Source organism: Eptatretus burgeri, chromosome 12, assembly GCF_056783735.1.
Source record: "Eptatretus burgeri isolate ZD-2024b chromosome 12, Ebu_testis_v1, whole genome shotgun sequence".
NCBI lineage: Eukaryota > Metazoa > Chordata > Myxini > Myxiniformes > Myxinidae > Eptatretus > Eptatretus burgeri.
The window spans coordinates 99,835,301-99,863,271 of NC_140972.1; the positions used below are offsets into that span (position 1 = coordinate 99,835,301).

At 43.7% G+C, this 27,971-nt stretch overlaps 1 protein-coding gene and 1 long non-coding RNA gene across 6 annotated transcripts in view; one reads left to right on the top strand and one right to left on the bottom strand.

Annotated features, from left to right (window-relative positions):
• The window catches only part of CC2D2A (coiled-coil and C2 domain containing 2A), a 209,620-nt gene that overhangs the window by 38,307 nt on the left and 143,342 nt on the right, over window positions 1-27,971 (bottom strand). For all 5 annotated transcript variants that reach the window (XR_015050071.1, XM_085849076.1, XM_085849079.1 and 2 more), the window contains 4 exons: window positions 27,522-27,692; window positions 22,739-22,942; window positions 4,842-4,931; window positions 4,601-4,714 (listed from right to left, as the gene is read on the bottom strand). Coding sequence is in view for 4 of the 5 variants with exons in the window: in XM_085849076.1 (XP_085705202.1) it covers window positions 4,601-4,714; window positions 4,842-4,931; window positions 22,739-22,942; window positions 27,522-27,692 (579 nt within the window). In the remaining variant the exon portion in view is untranslated. The remainder of the gene's footprint in view (window positions 1-4,600; window positions 4,715-4,841; window positions 4,932-22,738; window positions 22,943-27,521; window positions 27,693-27,971) is intronic.
• On the top strand, window positions 1,174-27,830 carry LOC147016239 (uncharacterized). The gene is made up of 2 exons (XR_015050073.1): window positions 1,174-3,263; window positions 27,536-27,830. It is a non-coding gene; the product is annotated as an uncharacterized LOC147016239 (long non-coding RNA).

A 27,971-nucleotide genomic window follows, 5' to 3' on the forward strand; every position in this document is an offset into this window, starting at 1 on the left:
GTTGAATGAGAACTTTTCTCAGCAAAATCCTCTCAATTTTCCTGCAAATGTCTCCTGTTCTTCCTTTGCTCCAATTGGTTCATCTGATCAGGTGTTTGTGAGAGTCAACATCTCTCTGGCTATTCTCAGAGTGCTGCCTCAACAGCCATCTCAGTGGATGATAAATGGGGTTTCTGGAACACCCATTCAAACGAATGGGGGGAAAGGGAAAAACTTTCTGACTCAAGCTCCAAAAGCCCAAAATAGGAGACTGATTTTCTCCCCACCTATCCCATTCCCTCCCATACAAGCAAATGTAAAATTGAGACTGATTTTCTTCCCACCTATCCCCTTCCCTCCCATACAAGCAAATGTAAAATTGAGACTATCAAAGATTGAGACTTACTTACTTACTTAAGGCTTACTTAAGATTGAGAAAGCACTTCTACCCTTTCATATTTTCATTCCACTCAAAGAGCGAACCAACGAATATTTGCCCATGTTCAACTTTAGGGAATAAATTAATTTTTCTATTAGATTCATCACCTTCATTCACTTTATCACTTATTCGGTTTTGTAGTGGAAGTAGTTCCTCATTTGGAACGAGGAAGTACAGGAAAGTAGGAGGAAGAGGTTGGCGAAAAAAAATTGGGATAGCCAGAGAGATGAAGAAAGTAGACAGGAGTACAAGGAGTGGCGGCGCAAGGCGAAGAGAGAGGTGGCAAAGGTGAAGGAAAAGGCATATGACGAGCTGCATGAGAAGTTGGATACAAAGGAAGGGGAAAAGGATTTGTACCGATTGGCCAGACAGAGGGACCGAGCTGGGAAAGGATGTGCTGCAGGTTAGGGTGATAAAGGATGCAGATGGAAATGTGCTGACAAGCGAGGAGAGTGTGTTAAGAAGGTGGATGGAGTACTTTGAGGAGCTGATGAATGAAGAAAATGAGAGATATATATATATATATATATATATATATATATATATATATATATATATATATATATATATATATATATATATATATATATATATATATATATATATATATGGAGATAAGCCTGGTGTTGGCTTAGTGGTTAGGGTGGCGGCTTGGGATCCCAGGGTCCTGAGTTCAAGCCCCGTTGGCTGCTGAATTAACACCAGGGGGTTGACTCAGCCTGTCATCCTTCCGAGGTCGGCGAAATGAGTGCCAGTGTACTGGTCCCGGTGTATGCCCCGGTTAGAATAGGTGTACCATATCCCTGTGTGTCGTAAGAGGCGACCAGGGTTGGCGTCAGGAAGGGCATCCGGCCATAAAACATTGCCTCAAGAAAAAGCCAAACCCCTGCACAGCAGGGAAAAATGGCTGTAAAAACGGTCATTTATATATGGAGATAGTGAATCAGGAAGTGCGGTGGATTAGTAATTATGAAGTGAGGACAGCTATGAAGAGGGTGAAAAGTGGAAAGGAGGTTGGCCCAGATGATATACCAGTGGAGGCATGGAAATGTTTCGGAGAGATGGCAGTGGAGTTTTTAACAAGATTATTTAATAAAATCTTGGAAAGTGAGAGGATGCCTGAGGAGTGGAGATTAAGTGTACTGGTACCGATTTTGAAGAATAAGGGTGATGTACAGAGCTGTGGTAATTACAGAGGTATAAAGTTGTTAAGCCACACCATGAAGGTGTGGGAAAGAGTTGTGGAAGTTCGGTTGAGAGGAGAGGTGATGATTTATGAGCAGCAATATGGGTTTATGCCAGGAAAGAGCACCACTGATGCGATGTTTGCTTTGAGAATGTTGATGGAGAAGTATAGGGAAGGCCAGAAGGAGTTACATTGTGTGTTTGTGGATTTAGAGAAAGCTTATGATTGGGTGCCAAGAGAGGAGTTGTGGTATTGAATGAGGAAGTCGGGAGTGGTAGAGAGGTATGTGAGGGTGGTGCAGGATATGTATGAGGACAGTGCGACAACGGTGATGTGTGAGGTAGGAATGACGGACCAGTTTAAGGTAAAAGTGGGATTGTATCAAGGATCGGCTCTGAGCCCTTTCCTGTTTGCAATGGTGATGGACAGGTTGATGGACGAGATCAGACAGGAGTCTCCATGGACTATGATGTTCGCGGATGACATCATGATCTGTAGTGAGAATAGGGAGCAGGCTGAGGCGAGCCGAGAGAGGTGGAGGTACGCACTGGAGAGAAGGGGAATGAAAGTCAGTTGGGGTAAGACGGAGTACATGTGCGTAAATGAGAGGGAGGGTGGCGGAATGGTGCGGTTGCACGGAGTTGAGGTGGTGAAGGTGGATGGGTTTAAATACTTGGGATCAACTGTCCAAAGTAACGGAGAGTGTGGTGGAGAAGTGAAGGAGTGTAGGCAGGATGGAGTGGGTGGAGAAGAGTTTCAGGAGTGATTTGTGATAGAAGGGTATCTGCAAGAGTGAAAGGGAAAGTATACAAGAAGGTAGTTAGACCAGCTATGTTGTATGGTTTGGAGGCGGTGGCGCTGACAAAAAGACAGGAGGCGGAGCTGGAGGTGGCAGAGTTAAAGATACTGTGATTCTCGTTGGGAGTGATAAGGATGGGCAGGATTAGAAATGAGTATATTCGAGGGACAGTGCAGGTAGGATGGTTTGGAGACAAAGTGAGAGAGGCGAGATTGAGATGGTTTGGACATCTGTACAGGAGGGATGCGGGGTGTATCGGGAGAAGGATGCTGAGGATGGAGCCACCAGGTAGGAGAAGAGAAAGGCCAAAGAGGAGGTTTATGGATGTCGTGAGGGTGGACATGCGGGTGGTTGGTGTGACAATGGAAGATGTAGAGGACAGAATGAAATGGAGATGGATGATCTGCTGTGGTCACCCCTAATGGGAGCAGCCAAAAGAAGAAGAAGAATGTACCTTTTAGACAGGTAGACATTTTGAACCCTTACAGTTTTTATAATCTTTAGAATAGACCCTTTGAACGTTTACTCCCCTTAAACCCTTAGACACTCTCAGACCATCAAGACCACAAAGCCCCCAAACGCCCTTTATAACCCTTTAGACCCCTAAGAACCTTTTAACCCCATTAAAATCCTGAGTCCCCTCAGACCATAGAGACCATGTCAGACCTTCTGTCTGAAGGCCTTCCGCAACAACACTTGAGGGTCACCGGTCATAATCAAAAGTCCCCCAATGGTAAATGTACCAAGGAAAGAGGGTGCAAAATATAATTAATTAATTTAATTTCTTTCTGTTTTTTCAGGTTCTGCTCATGTTGGTTTGATGGCACAAGGAAAAAGCCCCATATGGCAAAGAGAAAACGGTATCCATAACAACAATTTCATCCCCATTATAATTGAGTAGGATATTTTTGTGTTTATGTTGTTGCCAAACCTCAGGAATTTTTCAAGATATCAGAATGAAACTTACACAGCCAACTATTTTCAGGTCAACATCGGCCAAAAGGTCAACAACTAAGGGGAGATTTCTAAAATCCTCAATTTTCATTCGATTGACTTGTAATTTGAAGAAGATTGTCGTATTTTGTCATTGAATTCAACCACTGATTATATTTTTAAGGTCACATTTGTTTTATGGATTTCGCAAGTCTCGTATTATGTATGACATCTTTCTTGTTTGATTATTTGTCTGTCTATCTGTCAGTGGGTGTGTGACAAGGACAAATTGATTTGATTTTGGAGAAGATCCGGATCTCGATACGAGAACTTTAAAAATTTTTGAGTAATTATATATTCACCATTGAGAGGTGGGGCCAAAAAACGATATTTCTGAGCACAATATTTCCAAAAGTACGATATATCACCAAAAAAACAAGCACGATATTTCAAAAAGTTGTGGACGGATGACAAAACTTGGTGAATGAGTTGGGGAGGTGACAAGAACAAGATGATTGGATTTTGTTTGAGGTCTGGATTCAGATCCGGCCTATCAGTGGGACACAAAATGGAAACTGTTCAGCGTGGCGGAGGTATGCACTCTTCTGATTGCCGTTCCAGTTTTTCTTTGATATTTCTCTCTACTTTCTTTGAAATTTATCTTTGAGCTGTTCTGACAGGCAAAGCAAGTCTCATCAGCCTTCCCATCTTGGGTCTTCCATCCTCTTACACCACTTGGGAAATTCATTCCTTACCTCACATTGTGCTGTTTGCCGTTGGTTGTCAAGGTTATGGTTGAGCGTTACATCCCATAACTATCCTTGACCTTATACTCTGCCTAAGCAACCCAAAGTAATTTTCCTACTCACCATCAGTGCGAGGCCAGACACCTTTGTTAAGCCTTAAGTTAAGACACAGTTCTATCATGAACCCCATGAACCCGATCGCACTTATAAAGAAAAGGTTTCAACTTTATCATGAACTGTGACACGTGTGTAGATAAAAAAAATTGAGTTCTATCAGGAACTATGACACACATGAGTGAAGGGCTTGAACTTGAGCATGAACCACGACATGTCAAATGTCAAGGTTAACTCCTGACACACATGTAGATAACAAAAAGTTTGAGTCATATCATGTACCTTGACACATATGTCAAAAAAAGGTTTGGGTTCTATCTTTGATAAAAGTGTAAATAACAATTTGGAGTACAAAAGTCATGACATGTCGAGTGAGGGAGGTCACGAATGCAAGGCATGTTTACCTCTGGTATAGCAGCACCCAATAGCAGCCAGGATTTTTTGCCAAGTGCCAGAAAAAAACAGCAGAGTAGAACAGCATGTTCCTCTTCATCTCCACACATAAGTGTCAGGAATTGCTTCCATGGAACAAACACAGAAATTAATTTAAATGGGTTCACACGCACCTCGGCCCAAGACCCGAGGCAGTGCATGCAAAACATAAGTATGCTTAGCTAACCACAATATGCCGAAGGTCTAGCTTACATCACAAGTAGTCCACAGGTCACAGATGCCAGAAAACGTGACACTGTCTGGGATAAAAGGAATGAGGGAGACGAAGTGTGCAAGCAGCTCCTGCAATAAATGATAAGATTGAGGTGAGAGGGTGATGAAGTTTCGACAAAGTTTGACATGGTAACTACAATTCAATATGATCAAAAACCTTGTGGAAATAACTCGAGCGAAGAGATACAAGTACAGTCAAATGTTGCTGAGGGTGTTGGGGGATAAATAAGTATGGATTCATAGACAAGAACTCCAAATAATTAAATAACTAAAATGGAATCTGAAAGTAATGACAGGGATGATGAAAGATAAAATTCCAGCTGACGTGAAGAGCGATGAAACAAGCCTGACATAATCGATTCATTATCTGAACTAACCATTCATGTACAACATCATTGATTCATTATCTATATTAACTACTCATGTGCAGCATCAATGATTCATTACCTATACTAACTACTCATGTACAACATCATTGATTCATTATCTAAATTAACTACTCGTGTACAACATCATGGATTCATTATCTATACTCACTACTCATGTATAACATCATTGATTCATTATCTATACTAACTGCTCGTGTATAACATCATCGATTCATTATCTATACTCAATACTCATGTATAACATCATCGATTCTTTATCAATACTAACTACTCGTGTATAACATCATTGATTCATTATCTATACTAACTACTCGTGTACAACATCATGGATTCATTATCTATACTCACTACTCATGTATAACATCATCGATTCATTATCAATACTAACTACTCATGTATAACATCATTGATTCATTATCTCCACTAACTACTCGTGTATAACCTCATCGATTCATTATCTATACTAACTACTCGTGTACAACATCATCGATTCATTATCTATAGTAATTACTCGTGTATAACATCATTGATTCATTATCTATACTATCTACTCGTGTATAACATCATTGATTCATTATCTATACGAACTACTTGTGTTTAACATCATTTATTCATTATCTATATGAACTACTCGTGCATAACATCAACGATTCATTATCTCTACTAACTACTCATGTATAACATCATTGATTCATTATCTATACTATATACTCATGTATAACATCATTGATTCATTATCTATACTAACTACTCATCTATAACATCATTGATTCATTATCTATACCAACTACTCGTGTATAACATCATCAATTCATTATCTATACTAACTGCTCGGGTATAGCATCATCGATTCATGATCTATACTATCTACTCATGTATAACATCATTGATTCATTATCTATACGAACTACTCGTGTATAACATCATTGATTCATTATCTATACTAACTACTCGTGTATAAAATCATTGATTCATTCTCTATACTAACTACTCGTGTATAACATCATTGATTCATTATCCATCCTAACTAATGTAAACATCATTGATTCATTATCTATACTAACTACTCATGTATAACATCATTGATTCCTTATCTATACTAACTACTCATGTATAACATCAATGATTCATTATCAATACTAACTACTTGTGTATAACAGCATCGATTCATTATCTATACTAACTACTCGTGTATAACATCCTTGATTCATTAATTATCTCTACTAACTACTCATGTATAACATCCTTGATTCATTATCTATACTAACGACTCATGTATAACATCATTGATTCATTATCTACACTAACTACTCGTGTATAACATCCTTGATTCATTATCTATACTATATACTAATGTATAACATCATTGATTCATTATCAATTCTAACTACTTGTGTATAACAGCATCAATTCATTATCTATACTCACTGCTCCTGTATAACATCATTGATTCATTATCTATAATAACTACTCGTGTATAACATCCTTGATTCATTATCTATACTAACTACTCATGTATAACATCATTGATTCATTATCTATACTAACTACTCGTGTATAACATCCTTGATTCATTATCTATACTAACTACTCATGTATAACATCATTGATTCATTATCTATACTAACTGCTCGTGTATAACATCATCGATTCATTATCTATACTCAATACTCATGTATAACATCATCGATTCTTTATCAATACTAACTACTCGTGTATAACATCATTGATTCATTATCTATACTAACTACTCGTGTACAACATCATGGATTCATTATCTATACTCACTACTCATGTATAACATCATCGATTCATTATCAATACTAACTACTCATGTATAACATCATTGATTCATTATCTCCACTAACTACTCATGTATAACCTCATCGATTCATTATCTATACTAACTACTCGTGTACAACATCATCGATTCATTATCTATAGTAATTACTCGTGTATAACATCATTGATTCATTATCTATACTATCTACTCGTGTATAACATCATTGATTCATTATCTATACGAACTACTTGTGTTTAACATCATTTATTCATTATCTATATGAACTACTCGTGCATAACATCAACGATTCATTATCTCTACTAACTACTCATGTATAACATCATTGATTCATTATCTATACTATATACTCATGTATAACATCATTGATTCATTATCTATACTAACTACTCATCTATAACATCATTGATTCATTATCTATACCAACTACTCGTGTATAACATCATCAATTCATTATCTATACTAACTGCTCGGGTATAGCATCATCGATTCATGATCTATACTATCTACTCATGTATAACATCATTGATTCATTATCTATACGAACTACTCGTGTATAACATCATTGATTCATTATCTATACTAACTACTCGTGTACAACATCATCGATTCATTATCTATACTAACTACTCGTGTATAACATCATTGATTCATTATCTATACTAACTACTCATGTATAACATCATTGATTCCTTATCTATACTAACTACTCGTGTATAACATCAATGATTCATTATCAATACTAACTACTTGTGTATAACAGCATCGATTCATTATCTATACTAACTACTCATGTATAACATCCTTGATTCATTAATTATCTCTACTAACTACTCATGTATAACATCCTTGATTCATTATCTATACTAACGACTCATGTATAACATCATTGATTCATTATCTACACTAACTACTCGTGTATAACATCCTTGATTCATTATCTATACTATATACTAATGTATAACATCATTGATTCATTATCAATACTAACTACTTGTGTATAACAGCATCAATTCATTATCTATACTCACTGCTCCTGTATAACATCATTGATTCATCTATAATAACTACTCGTGTATAACATCCTTGATTCATTATCTATACTAACTACTCATGTATAACATCATTGATTCATTATCTATACTAACTACTCGTGTATAACATCCTTGATTCATTATCTATACTAACTACTCATGTATAACACCATCGATTCATTTTCTATATGAACTACTCTTGTATAATATCATTGATTCATTATCTATACCAACTACTCGTGGAAAACATCATCAATTCATTATCGATACTAACTACTCGTGGACAACATCAACAATTCATTGTCTATACTAACTACTCGTGGACAACATCATTGATTCATTTTCTATACTAACTACTCGTGTATAACATCGATTCATTATCTATAATAACTACTCGTGTATAACATCATCGATTCATTTTCTATACTCACTACTCGTGTATAACATCATTGATTCATTATCTATACTAACTACTCGTGTATAACATCAATGATTCATTATCTATACTAACTACTCGTGTATAACATCATTGATTCATTATCTATATGAACTTCTCGTGTATAACGCCATCGATTCATTTTCTATATGAACTACTCTTGTATAATATCATCGATTCATTTTCTATACTCACTACTCGTGTATAACATCATTGATTCATTATCTATACTAACTACTCGTGTATAACATCATCGATTCATTTTCTATACTCACTACTCGTGTATAACATCATTGATTCATTATCTATACTAACTACTCGTGTATAACATCATCGATTCATTATCTATACTAACTACTCGTGTATAACATCCTTCATTCATTATTATCTATACTAACTACTCATGTATCAGGTCAGGTATGGGAGCATGTGCCAGAACAGCGCGTCGCTGCGTCCACTTTCCGCCGGTACTCCAGGGGCCTCCGTCTGGCCATCCCCCAGGCAGATGCCAGGCCCATCCCCATCTCCTTGAGATGATGGTCAACCTGCTGCAACCATGAGGCACGTGGTCGGCCCACTGGCCTCCTCCACTCATGAGACTCCCTCGCTGAGAGAATCTGGTGAGCAGGATCAGCGTCAGGAAAACGAGCCACATGTCCATACAGCCGCAGCTGACGCTCACAGACTATGCAGGTAACAAATCTCATCCGAGTCTCTCTCAGCAACCGCTCGTTGGACACAAAATCCGACCAGCGATAGCCAAGGATTCTCCGAAGAGACCTGGTACCAAAGGAATTAAGTCTCCGTCTCAGATCCTTGGTCAAAGTCCAAGTCTCGCACCCATAGAGCAAGACTGGAAGTACCAAGGACCTGAAGACTCGGACTTTCGTCCTCCCGCACAGGTACCGGCAGCGCCACACCCCATGATCCAGTGAATCCATGACTCCCCAGGCCCGACCCAGACGTCTATTGACCTCCGGCTCACAACCTGCGGAGACATGAATATCACTGCCAAGGTAAGTGAATCTATCCACGACCTCAACATCCTCACCACAAACAGACACAGACAGGACAGCAGCATCCAAGATGTCACCGAAAGCCTGGATCTCTGTTTTGACCCAAGAAATCCGTAATCCCAACGGCTCCGACTCCTCATTCAGCACCTCGAGGGCCCCCAAGAGGATGTCTAAAGTCTCCGCAAAGATGACTGCATCATCTGCAAAATCAAGGTCCGAGATCTTGACATTGCCAAACGATGCACCGCAACTTGATCTCTCTGACATCCTCCCAAAATCCAGTCCATACAAGTGCTGAAAAGTGTGGGGGCAAGTACACATCCCTGACGAACTCCAGTAACAACTGGAAATAAGTCAGAGGCGGTACCACCACACTTCACAGCACTCTCAGTACCAGAGTAGAGTTCAGACATCAGATCGATCAGTTTCGGTGGCACCCCACGAAGACCAAGAATCCTCCAGAGGACATCCCTATTCACTGAATCGAACGCTTTACAGAGATCAACATAGGCTGCAAGCAGCCCCTGCCGAAACTCTCGTCTGCGTTCAGTGAGGACACGAAGAGCAAGGATACGGTCAATCGTTGACCTCTTTGGTGTAAAGCCTGACTGCTCTGGACGCTGGTGCTCAAGCAGATGGTGGCGAACCCTATCAAGAATTATCCGAGCAAAGACCTTGCCCGGCACTGAGAGCAGCGTCACCCCTCGGTAGTTGTTGCAGTCTTGGCGATCACCCTCCCTTTCCAGAGAGGGACAACAAGGCCCCTCTTCCAGTCAGTTGGGATGATGCCTGTGTTCCAGGCAGAGCACAAAACTGCATGCAACGACGCGAGTGCAGCATTTCCACCAGCCTTGAGAAGTTCAGCATGGATGCCACAGATCCCTGGAGCTTTGCCCCGTTTCAACTGGTTCACCGCAGCCCGTGTTTCCACAAGCGATGGTGGACCACAGTTGATTCGAGGGTCAGCAACAGGGATTGTAACACCCTTGACGTCCAACTCGACAGCTGGGGGATCAGCCTGGTACAACCGCTCAAAGTAACCGGCCCAGCGAGCCTTCACTTCAGACTCCTCTGTCAAGAGCCTACCACTCTCTGCTCGAACTGCAGTGCTCCGAGGGATGGGCTTGGATGAACGTAATGCGCGAATTCCCTGTAAGCGGGACGAGAATCACCTGTCCACAGGTGATGCTCTACCTCCTCACAGATTCCTCGCACATAGGCCTCCTTGTCCACCCTCAGTGCACGTACAGTTTTACGCCTCAGCTCCCTGAACAGCTCAGCTCTGCCATTCAGCCTGGCCCTGCGACTCTGGTCAATGGTATCCAGTGTCCCTTGAGAGACAAAAATTCTTCTTTGCCCTGCGGTGAACTCCAAGGCATCCACCGGCAACATCAAGGACGGTGGTCTTGAAGGTGCTCCACAACTCTTCAGGACCCCCCAAAGCACCCAGACCCCCCAAGTGTCCACTCAGCCTGTTCGCAAACTCCTCAGCTACTCTCTCATCCCTGAGCTTGGCAACATCCAGCCTAGGCTGGGATGGTACCATTCTCCAGGATTTAAGGTGCAGCTTTAGAGTTGCTACAACAAGCCTGTGGTCAGTATTGAGGAACTGAGCACTCCGGTAGACCCTGCAGTTCTGGATCATCCTCCAACGACCGTCAATGAGGACATGGTCAATCTCCTTTGCCACACCGCCAGCGTTGGAATACCAAGTCCAGCGATGAGCTTGCGGGCGCTGAAACCATGAACCAGCCACCCTAAGTCCATGACTTCTTGCAAAGTCAAGGAACTTAGTGCTATTCTGGTTCATAGTTCCTGACCCATGGGGACCAACACACACCTCATAACCATCCCTATCAGTTCCAGTCGATGCATTGAAATCCCCCAAGACTAGAAGTGTATCTCGTCTGGGGCACTGATCAACCACAGACTCGAGTGTGGCGTAGAATGCATCCTTCACGGTAAGATCACTCGCCTCAGTCGGAGCATAAATAGAGACCAGGGAAATGACACCTAAGGAGTGACGAATCCTTAATCTCATAATACGCTCGTTGACCGGTGTTACCTCAATTATCATTGGGGTCAGCTTATTGGACACAGCTACAGCAACTCCTTGGGTATGGTAACCATCAGAGCGACCAGACCAATAATAGGTGTAACCACCCACCATTATCTCGCCGCAATCCGGTCTCCGAACCTCAGAGAGAGCTGCAATCCCGATGTCCAAACGCTTGAGCTCAGATGATAACAGAGACAGGTGATCATCCTCTCTTAGGGATAGGACATTCCAGGCACCCACCCGAAGGGACCGCCTCAGGTTAACCCAAGGAGACCGCCGTCTGGTGGACGACACCTCAGCACCACTCCGACACACTCTCCCGCAATCTGACCCAGGGATGTTACCCCGTGGTTTCCCTCCTATCAAAGATTGGGGGTCCCGAAGGCTTTGCCCCAATCCCATCATCCGGTGAGCTGCCCTGCGAAGGGAAGCTGCACAGGAGGTACTCCCACGGAGTGGGTTTTCAGATTTTTTTGCGTTTTTGCGTTTTGCGGAATGAAGCGTTTTACGGTGGCTGGAGTGCAAATCCTGCCACCAACCTCCAAATAAGAAGTAACCCAACTGCAGGAGGACGTCCGCAGACACAGTTGGGCACTAGATATGGATGGCCGTTGGCTCACAAGGAGCTCCTCCGCCCTTTGACAGGTTTTGTTTTTAATCCTGCTGGGTGTCCATATCCAAACACCCTCCTCACCAGAAAACCTGGTGGGGGAGACGGTTTAGTCGCCGACAACCCGACCATGGAACAGGTTAGTGCAGGTTTACATGGTACCTGTAGCAGGTCACAGATCGAACCTGACCTGACAGATAAATATTTATACATGTTATACTCATGTATAACATCCTTGATTCATTATCTATACTAACTATTCATGTATAACATCATTGATTCATTATCAATACTAACTACTTGTGTATAACAGCATCGATTCATTATCTATACTAACTACTCGTGTATAACATCATCGATTCATTATCTATACTAACTACTCGTGTATAACATCCTTGATTCATTATCTATACTAACTACTCATGTATAACATCATTGATTCATTATCTATACTAACTACTCATGTATAACATCCTTGATTCATTATCTATACTAACTATTCATGTATAACATCATTGATTCATTATCAATACTAACTACTTGTGTATAACAGCATCGATTCATTATCTATACTCACTGCTCCTGTATAACATCATTGATTCATTATCTATAATAACTACTCGTGTATAACATCCTTGATTCATTATCTATACTAACTACTCATGTATAACATCATTGATTCATTATCTATACTAACTACTCGTGTATAACATCCTTGATTCATTATCTATACTAACTACTCATGTATAACATCATTGATTCATTATCTATACTACCTACTCGTGTATAACATCATTGATTCATTATCTATACTATCTACTCGTGTATAACATCATTGATTCATTATCTATATGAACTTCTCGTGTATAACGCCATCGATTCATTTTCTATATGAACTACTCTTGTATAACATCATTGATTCATTATCTATATGAACTACTCTTGTATAACATCATTGATTCATTATCTATACCAACTACTCGTGGAAAACATCATCAATTCATTATCGATACTAACTACTCGTGGACAACATCATTGATTCATTTTCTATACTAACTACTCGTGTATAACATCGATTCATTATCTATAACTACTCGTGTATAACATCATCGATTCATTATCTATACTAACTACTCGTGCATAACATCATTGATTCATTATCTATACTAACTACTCGTATGTAACACTATCGATTCATTTTCTATACTAACTACTTGTGTATAACATCATCTATTTATTACGTACACACTGTAATGTCAGTCATGACATTTGTCGGTTAGGCCTGTCACATTTGCCACGGTGGCCGTGGGGTCTCCAAAATCTACGGCCACGAGCAATTATACTGCGGCCGCAGTATTTCCACGGTCACACAATATAGCAGTCACATATGTTTTTATTTTTCGGGGAGCCCTATGGCGTATTTATAAATTGTGGAGACCAAAAACGTGGGGGTGCCGTAAGGTCTTTGATTTGATGTCGCACGGTGACCTTACGGCGTTCCTGCGGCGGCCATATAATTTTCAAGGCAGACGCAAGGTGCCCGCAAGGCGACCGCAGGGGGGCCCGAAGGCGAACGTGCGGCCAGACGACGGTAATGAGTAGGTTCCTTTTTTTTTTCTTTTTTTTTCTTTACCAGTTCTTTTGTTTTGACTTGTCGAATTGCTACGGTGAACGTATAAATGAAAAAAGTTATAACTCCGCGCTATAATTCCACGGCGACCCTACGGCCTGTAAAATATCGCCATACGGCGTTGGGCCACCCTGAGGCCACCTCAGAAACTCTGCGGCCGCCGCACGTTTCTGTCAATTCAGAGGGCGTACGGCCGCCGTATCCTCGCCGTAGAGCAAATGTGACTTCGGCCTAAGTAAAGATTTACAATACCATTAATGTTCTGAACAGATGCTCTGGGCAGAGCGCGAAGCGAATATTCTGGGCGCACCTTAGAACGGATGCAGATGCATCCTGGGAAGCGAAAAGCTTAAGCTCTCTGCGAAGCTTCCATCGTGTTGTGGAGCTTATACTGCGTTGTGAGGTTCATATCGAGCCACGAGGTCATCAGTGTGACCAGGTCCAGTCTACGTTTTATCTACATACAAGCGCTACTCATTAAGGAGCTTTTTGGAGCTTTTCGTAGTTTTCAATGAACTTTACGAAGCCATTAAATAACTTTCTTGAAGCTTCTTTTGAATGAATAAATGGCCGAAGGCTTCTGTATGAACACTACTCCTTGTGTCTATGTCTGCGTACAATATCCAAAGAACCTGCAACACTACGAGCACAAAACCCCTAATGGCAGATTAGCGCTTGCTGTGGCTTGTGGCTTTTACTTGCTGTGGCTTGTGGCCTGTGGCTTGTGGTTTGTCGCTTGCTGTGGCTTGTGGCTTTTACTTGCTGTGGCTTTTGGCTTCCTGTGGTTTGCTGTAGCTTGCTATGGCTTTTGGCTTGCTATGGCTTTTGGCTTGCTGTGGCTTGCTGTAGCTTGCTATGGCTTTTGGCTTGCTGTGGCTTGCTGTAGCTTGCTATGGCTTTTGGCTTGCTGTGACTTGCTGTAGCTTGCAATGGCTTTTTGCTTGCTGTGGCTCGTAGCTTGATGTGGCTTGCTGTAGCTCGCTGTGGCATGATGTAACTTGCTGTGGCTTTCGGCTTGTTGTAGCTTGCTGTGGCTTGTGGTTTGCCGTGGCTTGCTGTGGCTTTTGGCTTGCTGTGGCTTTTGGTTTGCCATGGCTTGCTGTCGTTTGCTGTAGCTTGAAATGACTTTTGGCTTGCTGTGGCTGGTAGCTTGATGTGGCTTGCTGTGGCTTGCTGCTTGCTGTGGCCCGTAGCTTGAGGTGGCTTGCTGTGGCATGATGTAACTTGCTGTGGCTTTTGGCTTGTGGCTTGCTGTGGCTTTTGGCTTACTGTAGCTTGCTGTGCCTTGTGGCTTGCTGTGGCTTTTGGCTTGCTCTGTCTAGCAGCTTGATGTGGCTTGCTGTGGCTTGCAATGGCTTTTTGCTTGCTGTGGCTCATAGCTTGAAGTGGCTTGCTGTGGCATGATGTAACTTGCCATGGCTTGTGGCTTGCTGTGGCTTTTGGCTTGCTGTGCCTTGCTGTGGCTTTTGGCTTGCTGTGCCTTGTGGCTTGCTGTGCCTTGTGGCTTGCTGTGGCTAGTAGCTTGATGTGGCATGATGTAACTTGCCGTAGCTTGTGGCTTGCTGTGGCTTTTGGCTTGCTGTGCCTTGTGGCTTGCTGTGGCTTTTGGCTTGCTGTGGCTCGTAGCTTGATGTGGCTTGCTGTGGCTTTTGGCTTGCTGTGGCTTGTGGCTTGCTGTGGCTTTTGGCTTGCTGTGGCTTGCTGCCGTTATAGTGAAACTGTTTATCATGTACAGTACAATCCTGTACAGTGAATCGGTTTTGTATCAGTTTAAACCGTTAAAGTGAAAGGTTCATGTGCCTCGAAGGATCGAAGGTGATTTTAACCCATTCTGTTGTATTAATTAACCTGTATTATCTGTGGTGATATGGGTTTAAATGTGTACAATGTTTCGCCGATGTTTTTTTTGTGTACATTGTCGAGGCGCGTATGAGAGCTAACACACAACTCACAGATTTTTTAAGGATATATATATATATATATATATATATATATATATATGTATATATATATATGTATATATATATATATATATATATATATATATATATATATATATATATATATATATATATATGTATATATATATATATATATATATATATATATATATATATATATATATGTATATATATATATGTATATATATATATATATATATATATATATGTTTTTTTTTATTTTTTCAAACAAAATGGCTGCCAAATCACGTGACTGATGACATCATCAAAAAAAAATTGTCGACCAATTTATCCCAAGATGATGCTCAATTTTTCATCAGATGTGTGGTGTAGTCATGCCCACGGGGAGGGGCATGATGATGATGCATGATGGGCGTGATGGTGGAGGAGTGGCCGTGGGGTTCGGCGAGGGATATGAGGTGTGCACGCCGTCTGAGGTGTCGTAGTAATACTGGAGTCGGCCGGCTCGTGAGTGTACCGCGTACGGAATAAAGGAGAGCCGCGGGCACAGTACGCCCGCGCTCGCACTCGTGCAACACAGCCCGGCTCGACTGTTCCTCCGCTTCGTGTCTGCCTGCTAAGTATCTCCCAGTACAGTACAGTACAGTGGCGACGAGGATCGGCGGATCGGCGTGTGTAAGGGCGGTTCCAAGCTACGGAACCAAGTGTCTCACGGAACATGGCGGAAGGTCGCGGCACGGCACACGGACGTGAACCCGTGTTCGGGGGAGATGAGTTCGAGTTGTTTTCTGAACAGTTGGGTTGCTACTTTCGGGCAAATGATGTAGAGGATGAAGAGAAACGCAAGGCGATCTTGCTCGCCTCGCTATCAACGGAGCACTACCGCCTGCTGAGTGATTTGGTGGCTCCAAATAGACCCAGTGATGATATGCTATCCTTTCAGGACATCGTGACGAAAATGAAGACCCACTTGGCGCCGGAGAAGTCGTTACATCTCGCGCGGTTCCAGTTCGATCATCTCGCTAAGGGTGGCGAGGAGCGCGTTGCGGACTTCGTGGCACGAGTGAAGCATTCGGCTGTGCCTTGAAAATTCACGGCAGAGGAGCGTCCAACAAGGCTCAGAGATCGTTTTATTTCTGGTCTGCGAGACGCAAAGATGGTAGCGGCTATCCTGCGATTGACCGACATCACATTCGACTCGGCGGTCGTGACTGCTTCGTCTGTCGAACAGACGCTCACGGATGTCCGTGCCATTGCTGGCCAGGACGCAATGAGTAGCTCCAGCTGGAGTATGGCAGCTAATCCCGAAGTCAATGCGGTAATCGCACAAGTGCCGCGAGTCACGCAGCCCGGAGTCCGAGCGGTGGCTCAAGTGCCGCAGGTCGCACGCGCGCCTGGCGGTGCGGGACGAGGGGCACCGCAGCACGATCGCACCGGGAGCGGAGGGGCACCGCAGCACAGTCGCACCGGGAGCGAGGGGGCACCGCAGCACGGTCGCGCCTGGAGCGAGGGGGCACCGCAGCACGGTCGCGCCTGGAGCGAAGGGACTTTCCGCGGCTGCTGTGGGTGTGGGGGTCCGCACCTGCGACAAATGTGCCCGTATAAGAACACCGTGTGTTTGCATTGTCACAAGGTGGGACATTTGAAGCGTGTGTGTCGGATGGCGGGAGCCTCCGTTGGGGTCTTGGGTGACGAGGTGCGAGAGGACCCCAGTGACCTGGAGATCGGCCTGCAACCGGGGCCTGACAATGCCGGCGAACCAGAGCGGGAGATGCAACCACGGTTGAGTCTGTTTTCCGTTGGTTCGGAGATAACGACGCCTTTCACGGTTGAAGTCGAAGTGAATGGCCAACCTACTGTGTTTTGCGTGGATACCGGGGCTGCGGTGTCGGTCATGGGTGAGCGGGCGGCTCGTGGTCTTCGCGGTATTCGCCTGGTCAAGACGGCCTTGTCGTTATACACGTACACCGGTGAAGCGATTGCACCGCTTGCGAGGGCCGACGTCTCAGTGCGCTACCGAGATCGACGCGCCCGGCTCTCGGTGTTCGTTGTACGAGGGGAGGGGCCCCCCCTGTTGGGTCGAGACTGGCTTGCGCACCTCGGACTGGGTCTCCGGTTCGTACCTCCAGATGTGCCGGTACTCTCTTCGAGGCCTTCATCGAGTACCGAGGGCGAGGCTCTGGCGGGCGGTGAGAGCCGTATCAGCTCTCGCGATGAGTTCCCGCGCTGTGGCAAGGTTCGAGAGGCAATGCGCATCGGTGTGGTTCAGGCAGCTTCAACAGGTGGCGGTGGGCCCGTGGCGTTAAAGGGAGTCGCGAGTCGCAGCATCGAGTCGACAACCAAGGAGCGGACTCGTGATGCGGGTTGTGGGTTGTTGTTCATGGCATATGTGTTTTTCCTTGCTCTAGTGATGCAGTTTAACGTTGTTGAAATAAATGCCAGCAGTTCTCATGTAAAAGTGGATGTGGCGGAGATCAGTCAATGGGAGTTGGATTATGGTCAATGTGATGTGGGGGCGAATAAAGAAGGTTTGTTAGCCTCCAGTTGCTCCAGACCGCAGGTAATTACTTTGTCATGTGCTGGGATTTTATCAAAAAAGCGCGCTGTACGGAAAAATGAATTTGCGATGCTTCGAATGTTATTCGTAATGATTTATAACGAGCCTATGATTGCAGTGTGGTTTAAGTGGAGTTGCTCCCGTCTAGCGGCCGTGTGGGTCTCGGAGATCGACTCGGCACCAAGACTGGTGCCCTGGTCTGCGTTACCTCCACCTCTGATTGCGAGCACAACTCGCTGTGTTCGCTCAAGGCCGTTGGGACGGGCGTTGGCGTCTCGACTGATTGTGGTGCGTGAGTTGTTTTGGCGCATTAAATGCATGCAGCCAGCAGCGCTGTTCAGCGCCCCCGGCCAAGGTCTAAGGCTGGCGCCACGGCTTCCAGATAGCGGGCTGCCGGCCTCGGGATGTTTATCTACGTCGGGTCTGCCTGGGGGGAGTGGGCCGGAGGCGTTTGATGGGGCCGGAGGAGGTTGGCTCGAGAGGTCGTTACGACCTTGGCCAGAGTCATGTCAGCATGGGCCACCTGGGGGGGCGTTTTTGCTGCATAATGCCGCTGTGCTTCTCATTTTGCTGTTTCATATCGGTAACGCGGTCAGACCTGACCTTTAATGCTCCACTCGCTCGCATCGACACATTATATGATGTGGTGTGCTATTATACTTTGTTATTTTCATTTTATTTCCATGATTATTATACGAAATCCTTCGTGTTCTGCATGCTTCTTATAATACTGATCATTTAATAATCATACTTTTAGGAGGGAGGAGTGTGGTGTAGTCATGCCCACGGGGAGGGGCATGATGATGATGCATGATGGGCGTGATGGTGGAGGAGTGGCCGTGGGGTTCGGCGAGGGATATGAGGTGTGCACGCCGTCTGAGGTGTCGTAGTAATACTGGAGTCGGCCGGCTCGTGAGTGTACCGCGTACGGAATAAAGGAGAGCCGCGGGCACAGTACGCCCGCGCTCGCACTCGTGCAACACAGCCCGGCTCGACTGTTCCTCCGCTTCGTGTCTGCCTGCTAAGTATCTCCCAGTACAGTACAGTACAAGATGTAGCGTTCTGCATATGCAATTATGAGGTCATAACGAAGGCATCTATGATGTCATACCAAAAATCACACTCATTCCCCATTAGTACTTGCCGTGTGCAAAGTTTCAATTTTTTCCTTGGTGCGGTTTCAGAGATGGAGGTCCAAAGTTTTTTCTGTTTTTCCAAAAAGGCTGCCACACCACGTGACCCATGACGTCGTAATTATCATTAAAACATTCTACATGAGTCGTCGCACCAATGGTGAAAATTTTGTCCCAATCTGAAGATCAGTTGTGGAGAAAAACATGAAAGATCTGTGCGGACAAAGAAGACAGACAGACAGACAAATGAAAAATCGTGCTTAGCACGAGACTTGGCGAATTAGTTGACCTTTCCGTGTGGTGGTCCAAGCTGTAATGTCATGGAATGTGTGGTGTTTATTTGTTCGTACATTAATAAAATGACGCGACGTCACAAATAACAATTATCAGGCGCGCGTTGTCATGGTAACGGCAGCAGATTGAAAATTTTCACAGCTCATTTAAAGCCACCGTGTGACATTCAACAACTTATCATCGGTGCTTGTTGCCTTCATTCTGATCGTAGAAAATATTTGAAAATACCTAGGAACATTGCTTTTCAACCAGCTTTACGATCCCGTTATCAGGTTTGAAATATGTTATAAAACAAAAATATTTATTTTATATGTGTGTTTTTCATGTTTTGGGTGACCCTGACCTTGACCTTGGGTCATTTTCGATCAAACTTTGTACACATGTTAATATTACATGCATAAATAGACAGTATAAGTTTCAATATAATAATATCAGACAGCACAAGCCAGTTTGCTGGAATTGCGAAGCGCTCTGCATGGGCTGTCTTTCAAAACAACTCCCACCTGTTGAACAACCTAGGCAAAGAGGAAATTCCTGATGAGAGTGTGATTGCAGATGCTGAGTCATTTGTCTGCAGGCTTTATGACCCTCATGGCCAAGATAACTCAATTCAGCGAGTAAGATGTGATCTGTTTCTCAGTCTGACCAAAGCTATTGAGAATCTGCCGCCAACTCGTGATGCTCTGATTCTACACATCAAGCGAGCGCACTACCAGACTTTTGTGTGGAGAAGAGCCTTGGAATCTGAACCACATCTACCTGCACCTGAGAACTGTGGGTGGGAACAGGTCGTCAAAGATGGCAACGAGACATTTCAGCCGCGACTCATGACTGCACAGCCTATTACTGCTTACTGTGTAGAACTGACGACATGCAAATGCCGTGGGTCATGCTCAACTCGACGGTGAAAATGTACACGGAATGGACTGCCTTGCATGAAAGCATGTGGATGCAAAGCCCTTTGTAGGAAGCCGTTCAGTTTACAAGCCGATAAAGAGCTCTGAAAATTGTACTTGGGTGTTCTCACAACACTTTTCTCTTCTGCAAAGCAACGTAATTTTGTGTTAGAATCTGACAGCTGTTGAAATAACCTTTGACTGACTGTAAACCCATCTCCATCAATAGTGCTAAACATTTTCTTTTTCACATTTGTTGCTCGTATGTGCATTTTCAATTTCGTCTTTAAGTTGTCAATTATGTGAAAAGTTGTGATCCAGTACAAAAATAAAGCACAAAATAGTGTTCCTCGTGTCAAATTACATAGTATTTCACAATCATGACAAATTTCTGGCTAGTACAATTTGCAGTAAGAAAAAGACTAAATCTGATGGTGGCCATTTTGATTACTGTCATGGCGGCCATAATATTCAGATGCAGACTTGGCAACAAGTGGAACTAGACTTGGTCATGCCTAGACTCTTCAAAAACACCAGTTGCACCATTCTAACATGAAATCAGCAGCGAACCTATTTTCTAGGCAAGCTACAGATTTTGGCTTCTAGACTATAAGTGCAAAACTGTTTGAGAAATAGCCATGTGTAATTCACAAAATTCCCCATTGGTTTATAAAGGGCGATAATATAAAGTGATGCAGAATCCAGATCCTGATATTGAACATCACCAAAAGTCACAGATCTTTTTGCACTGTGGATTTCAATCAGCTGTTAAAATTTCATCCAAATCGGTTAAGAATTGTGACCTGTAGAACGAATAGAATTTTTTTTAAATCACGCCAATAACTAAAAACTTTGACGTCATACGCTTGCGAAAACTGCATAATTTGTACTAACATGCATTTTAAAACGTTGAGATATTCCATTGAAGTTTGTTTTGGCGTCAACAGGAAGTCGCTACGACTTCCAGTTACTGAGTTATGTTCAACAGCTTGTTTTCACCTTTTTTGACGTAACATCGTGACGTTAAGTGTGATTATGACGTGATTTGATCCCAGACTATTTCAGCAAGATTGGCTATCACGTGTTAAAATTTGAGAACGATTGCTTTAGTAGTTTCGGCTGCACACGAGCGTATATATATATATATATATATATATATATATATATATATATATATATATATATATATATATATATATATATTTTTTTTTTTTTTTTTTAAATGACGTCAATAGGCAAAACTTTGACGTCATACGCTTGCGAAAACTATGCGTAATTTGTAATAAGATGCATTTAGTAATCATTTAGATATTTGAATGAGGTTTAATTTGGCGTCAACCAAACTGACAAATCACAAAAAGTCAACCAACTAGTCTGGGATCAAATCACGTCATAATCGCACTTAACATCACAACGTTACGTCAAAAAAGGTGAAAACAAGCTTTTGAACATAACTCAGTAACCGGAAGTCGTATCGACTTCCGGTCACTGAGTTATGTCCAAAAATGTGTTTTCACATTGTGCGACGTCATGTCGCGACGTTTAGTCTGATTTAGACGGGGTTTGGACGCGGACCGTCTCAGGTGGATTACCTATCAGGTGTAAAAAATTAAGAATGACTGGTCCAGTCGTTTAGGCTGTAGACGACCGGACAAACAAACAAACCAACAAACAGAACAGACCAACATACTTGACAAAATCGAAGATTTCGCCAAGTAACAAATAAACGGACAGACAAAGAGACCCAAATACAATAACCTCTCCTTTAGCGAGGGTAATGACAGGGGGCAGTAGCTACTCGGCTGCTACAGAATGTTTTATTCATCGGCTGAGATGCATCGTGCTCCCCAACAAGAATTTCTAGCTGAAAGTGAGTGTCCACACGTTTCGATGGGATGAATAGGCATTGGTCGTATGTCCTTGCTGTATGTTGAGGACCATGGCACAATTACACAACAGCACTTGCCGAAGTCAAGCTGACAGACAAGAAGCATGAGAAGGAAGTGTTAAAGTGAGCAGGAAGCTTGGGGTATGGGAAAGAGTGAAATCCCCTGAATGCACATTGAACCTGTCAGCCTCAAACACGAGACGTCACTCACCACAGTGGACTGATGGTGTCCAGGATTGATCTCCAGCAGCTCTGATGGAGCCTTCAGCGGATGGAGGTATCGTGTAACAAGAACCGCTTGCCCAGTAATGTCCATGACAGTGGTAAGAAGTCTACGGTTAGGAAACGCAGCATGGCACCGTTGACTATATTCCTCTGCTCCGAACAGCAGCCTCGCTTCCTCGTGGGATTCATACTGCAAAACAGAAATCGGTTCATAATAAATGAGTGAAAACTTCAATAGGAGTTAAAAAAAACCATACAGTATGTTTGAATCCTGTTCAACCATAGTTCCATCCATTGGGACCATAATCTGCACATAGCGTTGGCGCTGTCTGAGCAGTTTCCTTGGCTATTGGGCACAAACGATGCAGAACACACCAACTAATCATGATGGTACACTTACAATCGATACAGAACACACGAACCAATCATGATGGTACACTTCCAAGCAATACAGAACACACTAACTAATCATGATGGTACACTTCCAATCAATACAGAACACACCAACCAATCATGATGGGACACTTCCAATCAATGCAGAACACATGAACCAATCATGATGGTACACTTCCAATCAATGCAGAACACACTAACCAATCATGATGGTACACATCCAATCAATACAGAACACACGAACCAATCATGATGGTACACTACCAATTAATACAGAACACACTAACCAATCATGATGGTACACTACCAATTAATACAGAACACACTAACCAATCATGATGGTACACTTCCAATTAATACAGAACACACTAACCAATCATGATGGTACACTTCCAATTAATACAGAACACACTAACCAATCATGATGGTACACTACCAATTAATACAGAACACACAAACCAATCATGATGGTACACTTCCAAACAATACAGAACACACTGACCAATCATGATGGTACACTTCCAATCAATACAGAACACACCAACCAATCATGATGGTACACTTCCAATCAATAAAGACCACACTGACCAATCATGATGGTACACTTCCAATCAATACAGAACACACGAACTAATCATGATGGTACACTTCCAATCAATTCAGAACACACTAACGAATCATGATGGTACACTTCCAATCAATACAGAACACACTAACCAATCATGATGGTACACTTTCCAGCAATACAGAACACACTAACCAATCATGATGGTACACTTCCAATCAATTCAGAACACACTAACGAATCATGATGGTACACTTCCAATCAATACAGAACACACTAACGAATCATGATGGTACACTTCCAATCAATACAGAACACACTAACGAATCACGATGCCTGAGATGGATTCAGCGTTCTAGGCCCTGTGATTTTTCTGGTTTTCATCAACGATCTCTCCGACTCTCTGGAAAATACTCTTTATCTCTTTGCGGATGACTCCACCCTCTGCCGGACCATCTGCCATCCCTCAGACCAGCAAGCAGCATCTTCTTCATTCTCTGCAGATCTGGGTAAAATCACAAACTGGTCCAACATATGAAACATGTCTTTCAATCCGGACAAATCTCACACTCTCACCATGCCTCTCCGAAAGGACCCTTTGGAACCCCCCCCATCCACTTTCTCAACAATCCTCTGGAAGAAGTCCTGTCTTTCAAGCTTCTGGGTCTCACGATCTGCCATGATCTTTCCTGGGAAAGCCACATTTCCAACCTCACCTCCAAAGCAGTCGCCGACTGGGAATCCTCCGTCGTAAAAAGTCCTTCCTCCGCCCACCTTAGCTCCTGACCACATACAAAGCGTTCGTCCGCAGACTCATGGAGTACTGCTCTCCCCTCTGGGCTGGTGCTCCTGCCTCTCATCTTTCTCAGCTTCACACTGTGGAAACCAAGGCATTTCGGATCATTGGTATCTCTGGGATGGTGCTTGAGCACCAGTGTCCAGAGCAGTCAGGCTTTACACCAAAGTGGTCAACAACTGTCCGTATCCTTGCTCTTCGGGTCCTCACCGAACGCAGATGAGAGTTTCAGCAGGGTCTGCTTGCAGCTTATTTTGATCTCTGTAAAGCATTTGATGCAGTGAATCGGGATGCCCTCTGAAGGATTCTTGGGCTTCGTGGGATGCCAGTAAAACTGATCAATCTGATGTCTAAACTATACTCTGGTACTGAGAGTGCTGTGAGATGTGGTGGTACCATCTCTGACTTATTTCCAGTTGTTACTGCAGTTTTTCAGGGGTGTGTACTGGCCTCCACACTTTTCAGCACTTATATGGACTGGATTCTAGGGAGGATGTCGGAGAGATCAAGCTGCGCTGCATCGTTTGGGAATGTCAAAATCTCGGACCTTGATTTTGCAGATGATGCAGTCATCTTTGCGGAGACTTTAAATATCCTTTTGGGGGCCCTCGAGGTGCTGAATGAGGAGTCGGAGCCGCTGGGATTACGGGTTTCCACGGTCAAAACTAAGATCCAGGCTTTCAGTGACATCTTGGATGCTGCTGTCCTGTCTGTGCCTGTTTGTGTGAGCATGTTGAGGTCACGGAGAGATTCACTTACCTTGGCAGTGATATTCATGTCTCTGATGGCTGTGAGCCAGAGGTCAACAGACATCTGGGTCGGGCCTGGGGAGTCATGGATTTACTGGATCATGGGGTATGGTTTTGCCGGTACCTGTGCGGGAGGACGAAAGTCTGAGTCTTCGGGTCCTTGGTGCTTCCAGTCTTGCTCTATGGATGCGAGACTTGGACTCTGACCAAGGATTTGAGATGGAGACTTAATTCCTTTGGTACCAGGTCTCTTCGGAGAATCCTTGGCTATAGCTGGTCGGACTTTGTGTCCAACGAGTGGTTGCTGAGAGAGACTCAAATGAGATTTGTTACCTACATAGTCCGTGAGCATCAGCTGTGGCTGTATGGACATGTGGCTCATTTTCCTGCTCACCAGATTCTCTCAGCGAGGGAGTCTCCTGAGTGGAGGAGGCCAATGGGCTGACCACATGCCTCGTGGTTGCAGCAGGTTGATCGGCATCTCAAGGAGATGGGGATGGGCCAGGCATCTGCCTGGGGGGTGGCCAGACGGAGGCCCCTGGAGCACTGGCCGAAAGTGGATGCAGCGACGCGCTGCTCTGGCGCATGCTCCCATACCTAACCTGACATGGTATCTCCCACGATGAGGCTGAGTCTTTGGGCCTCTCTCGCTCTCACACTGCAGGCAGATCGGTGGTCTTTCTGTCTTCTACCGTCTCCTCCCCGGTCTTGCCTCCTCCTGCTCTGTCTGCGATTTGCCCCCCCCCCAATATTTCCGCAGGGCGCTCAAGGTCAGTCAGCAACCCCCTTCTGGTAAAACTACCAAAATCACGAATGACTGCTCACCTTCACTCTTTCATTCCTCTTTTTCCCCACCTTTGTAATAAACTCCCTCACTCTGTTAAATCCCATTCCTCCCTCCAGGCCTTAAAAACAGCTGCTCACCACCACCTATCATCCCCATCCAAATACTCGATCATTTCTACCCCCGTTAATCCACCCAAACCCACCTACTTTAAGTTCCCTACTTTTCTTCCTGAAAGTCCCTGTAATGTCCATCTTGTATTCCCCGTGTTCTCCGTCCCATCCCTCTCCCTTCCACAGATCTAACGTCTCTGTTCCTCACTATTCTGTCCTTCCCACTCCCGCCCCTCTGGTCTCACGCCCCCTTGCTGTGCGTTGTGCGTTAGCTCTCATACGAGCCTCGACAAGGTATACAAAAATCAAAATAATAAATAACTAAACAAGCAGTCATCGACTGGTACTTACGAAATCGTCAACTTGACCTCTGACTTTGTCTAATTAAAGCTGTCTCTAGAGAAGGTAGCGACGCAAACCAGAAGTTTCTACGATGATTCTGTACCAAACCATCAAAAATTGAATGTTTGACCTCACTGTGACCTTGACCTTTGACCGATTTTGACCAAAATCGAATCAGCGCTAGCCATCACCCTCCTGAATCACGTGGTGTAATTTGACATTGGTCGCCTCTTCTGTTCTCGAGTTATCGTGCCTACAAACAAACACACAAACAAACACACAAACAGAGGACGGAAGTCATCAATATACTTACGAAATCTAAAGATTTCGTAAGTAATAAAACTTCATGCCTCTCCTCACAAATGGCAAACATGGCAACATGAATACAACAACAATGGAGTGGGAGATGGAGGAACTACCATGGATCAATAACTGGTACTGGATGCCCTGGTAGGGGTTCCAACCTGTCATTAGGGAATGGGGAGGCCGTTCAGGCTCGTGAACGATGCCACCAAAAGTTATGGGAGATACCCAAATATATGGCCAATGCACACCACCTCGTGTTGTTGTGCAGCCATTGTTTTGTTTGTTTGTGTACCTCGCCACTCCATAATCACAGGTTGGACTCGAACATCTGACACCAGTTCTTAATAGATTGGAGGTGCCATTGACTGCACAGTGTATGCAATCGTTTTTTTTTGTTGTTGTTTTTTTTTTGGTTGTTTTTATATCAATGGATCATTGGTGTGAATACCAATGGGTCAATTGGGCAAAATCGATCAGGTGTCATAACAGTGTGTTCCCCGATGCAGAACCACCACATTTATCAAAACACAACCAATTAGTAAGAGTCCACGTTGCTGGGCTCATACCTCCAACCAGAGAGTTCAAAAGCAAGCACATTACCAACTGAGCTATCCTGTGAAATGAAGTTCGAAATGTTAATTTATTATATAAAACATTCTGATTACAATGGCTTCCTGAAGTCACCCGTTACACGACTCTTACATGTATGGAACTCAAATACCTTTTCGCGCACAGGTTCTCCGGGCATTATTTGTGGTTCGGTGGTCAGATACACAGAGAGATATGATGCCTGAGATGGGTTCTGCAGTTCCCAGAATCCCTGCAGTCCTTCCTGTTCAAGGCGGTAACCGAGCAGCACTTTGGGCACATTGATCTTGAATGTCCCTTCAATCTGAGAGGTGCACACCAGCAAGGCAAGCCTTTAAGGATGTATGCTGTCAATGCATCATGAGAATGTACGCTGATTAAGTATGATGAATTACAAGTTAAGTTTGTACCAACAATGTGTTGTATAAAGTGGGCAATTGTTTGTTCGTTTGTTTTTATTGTAATTTCTCTTATGGTAATCAATGGATGGTGAATTTGCATGAACTTGTGTTGTAATGAGGATCATCGATGTGATACAAGCTTGCTGTTTGTATAACTCTTACAGCACAAGCCATGGCACTCA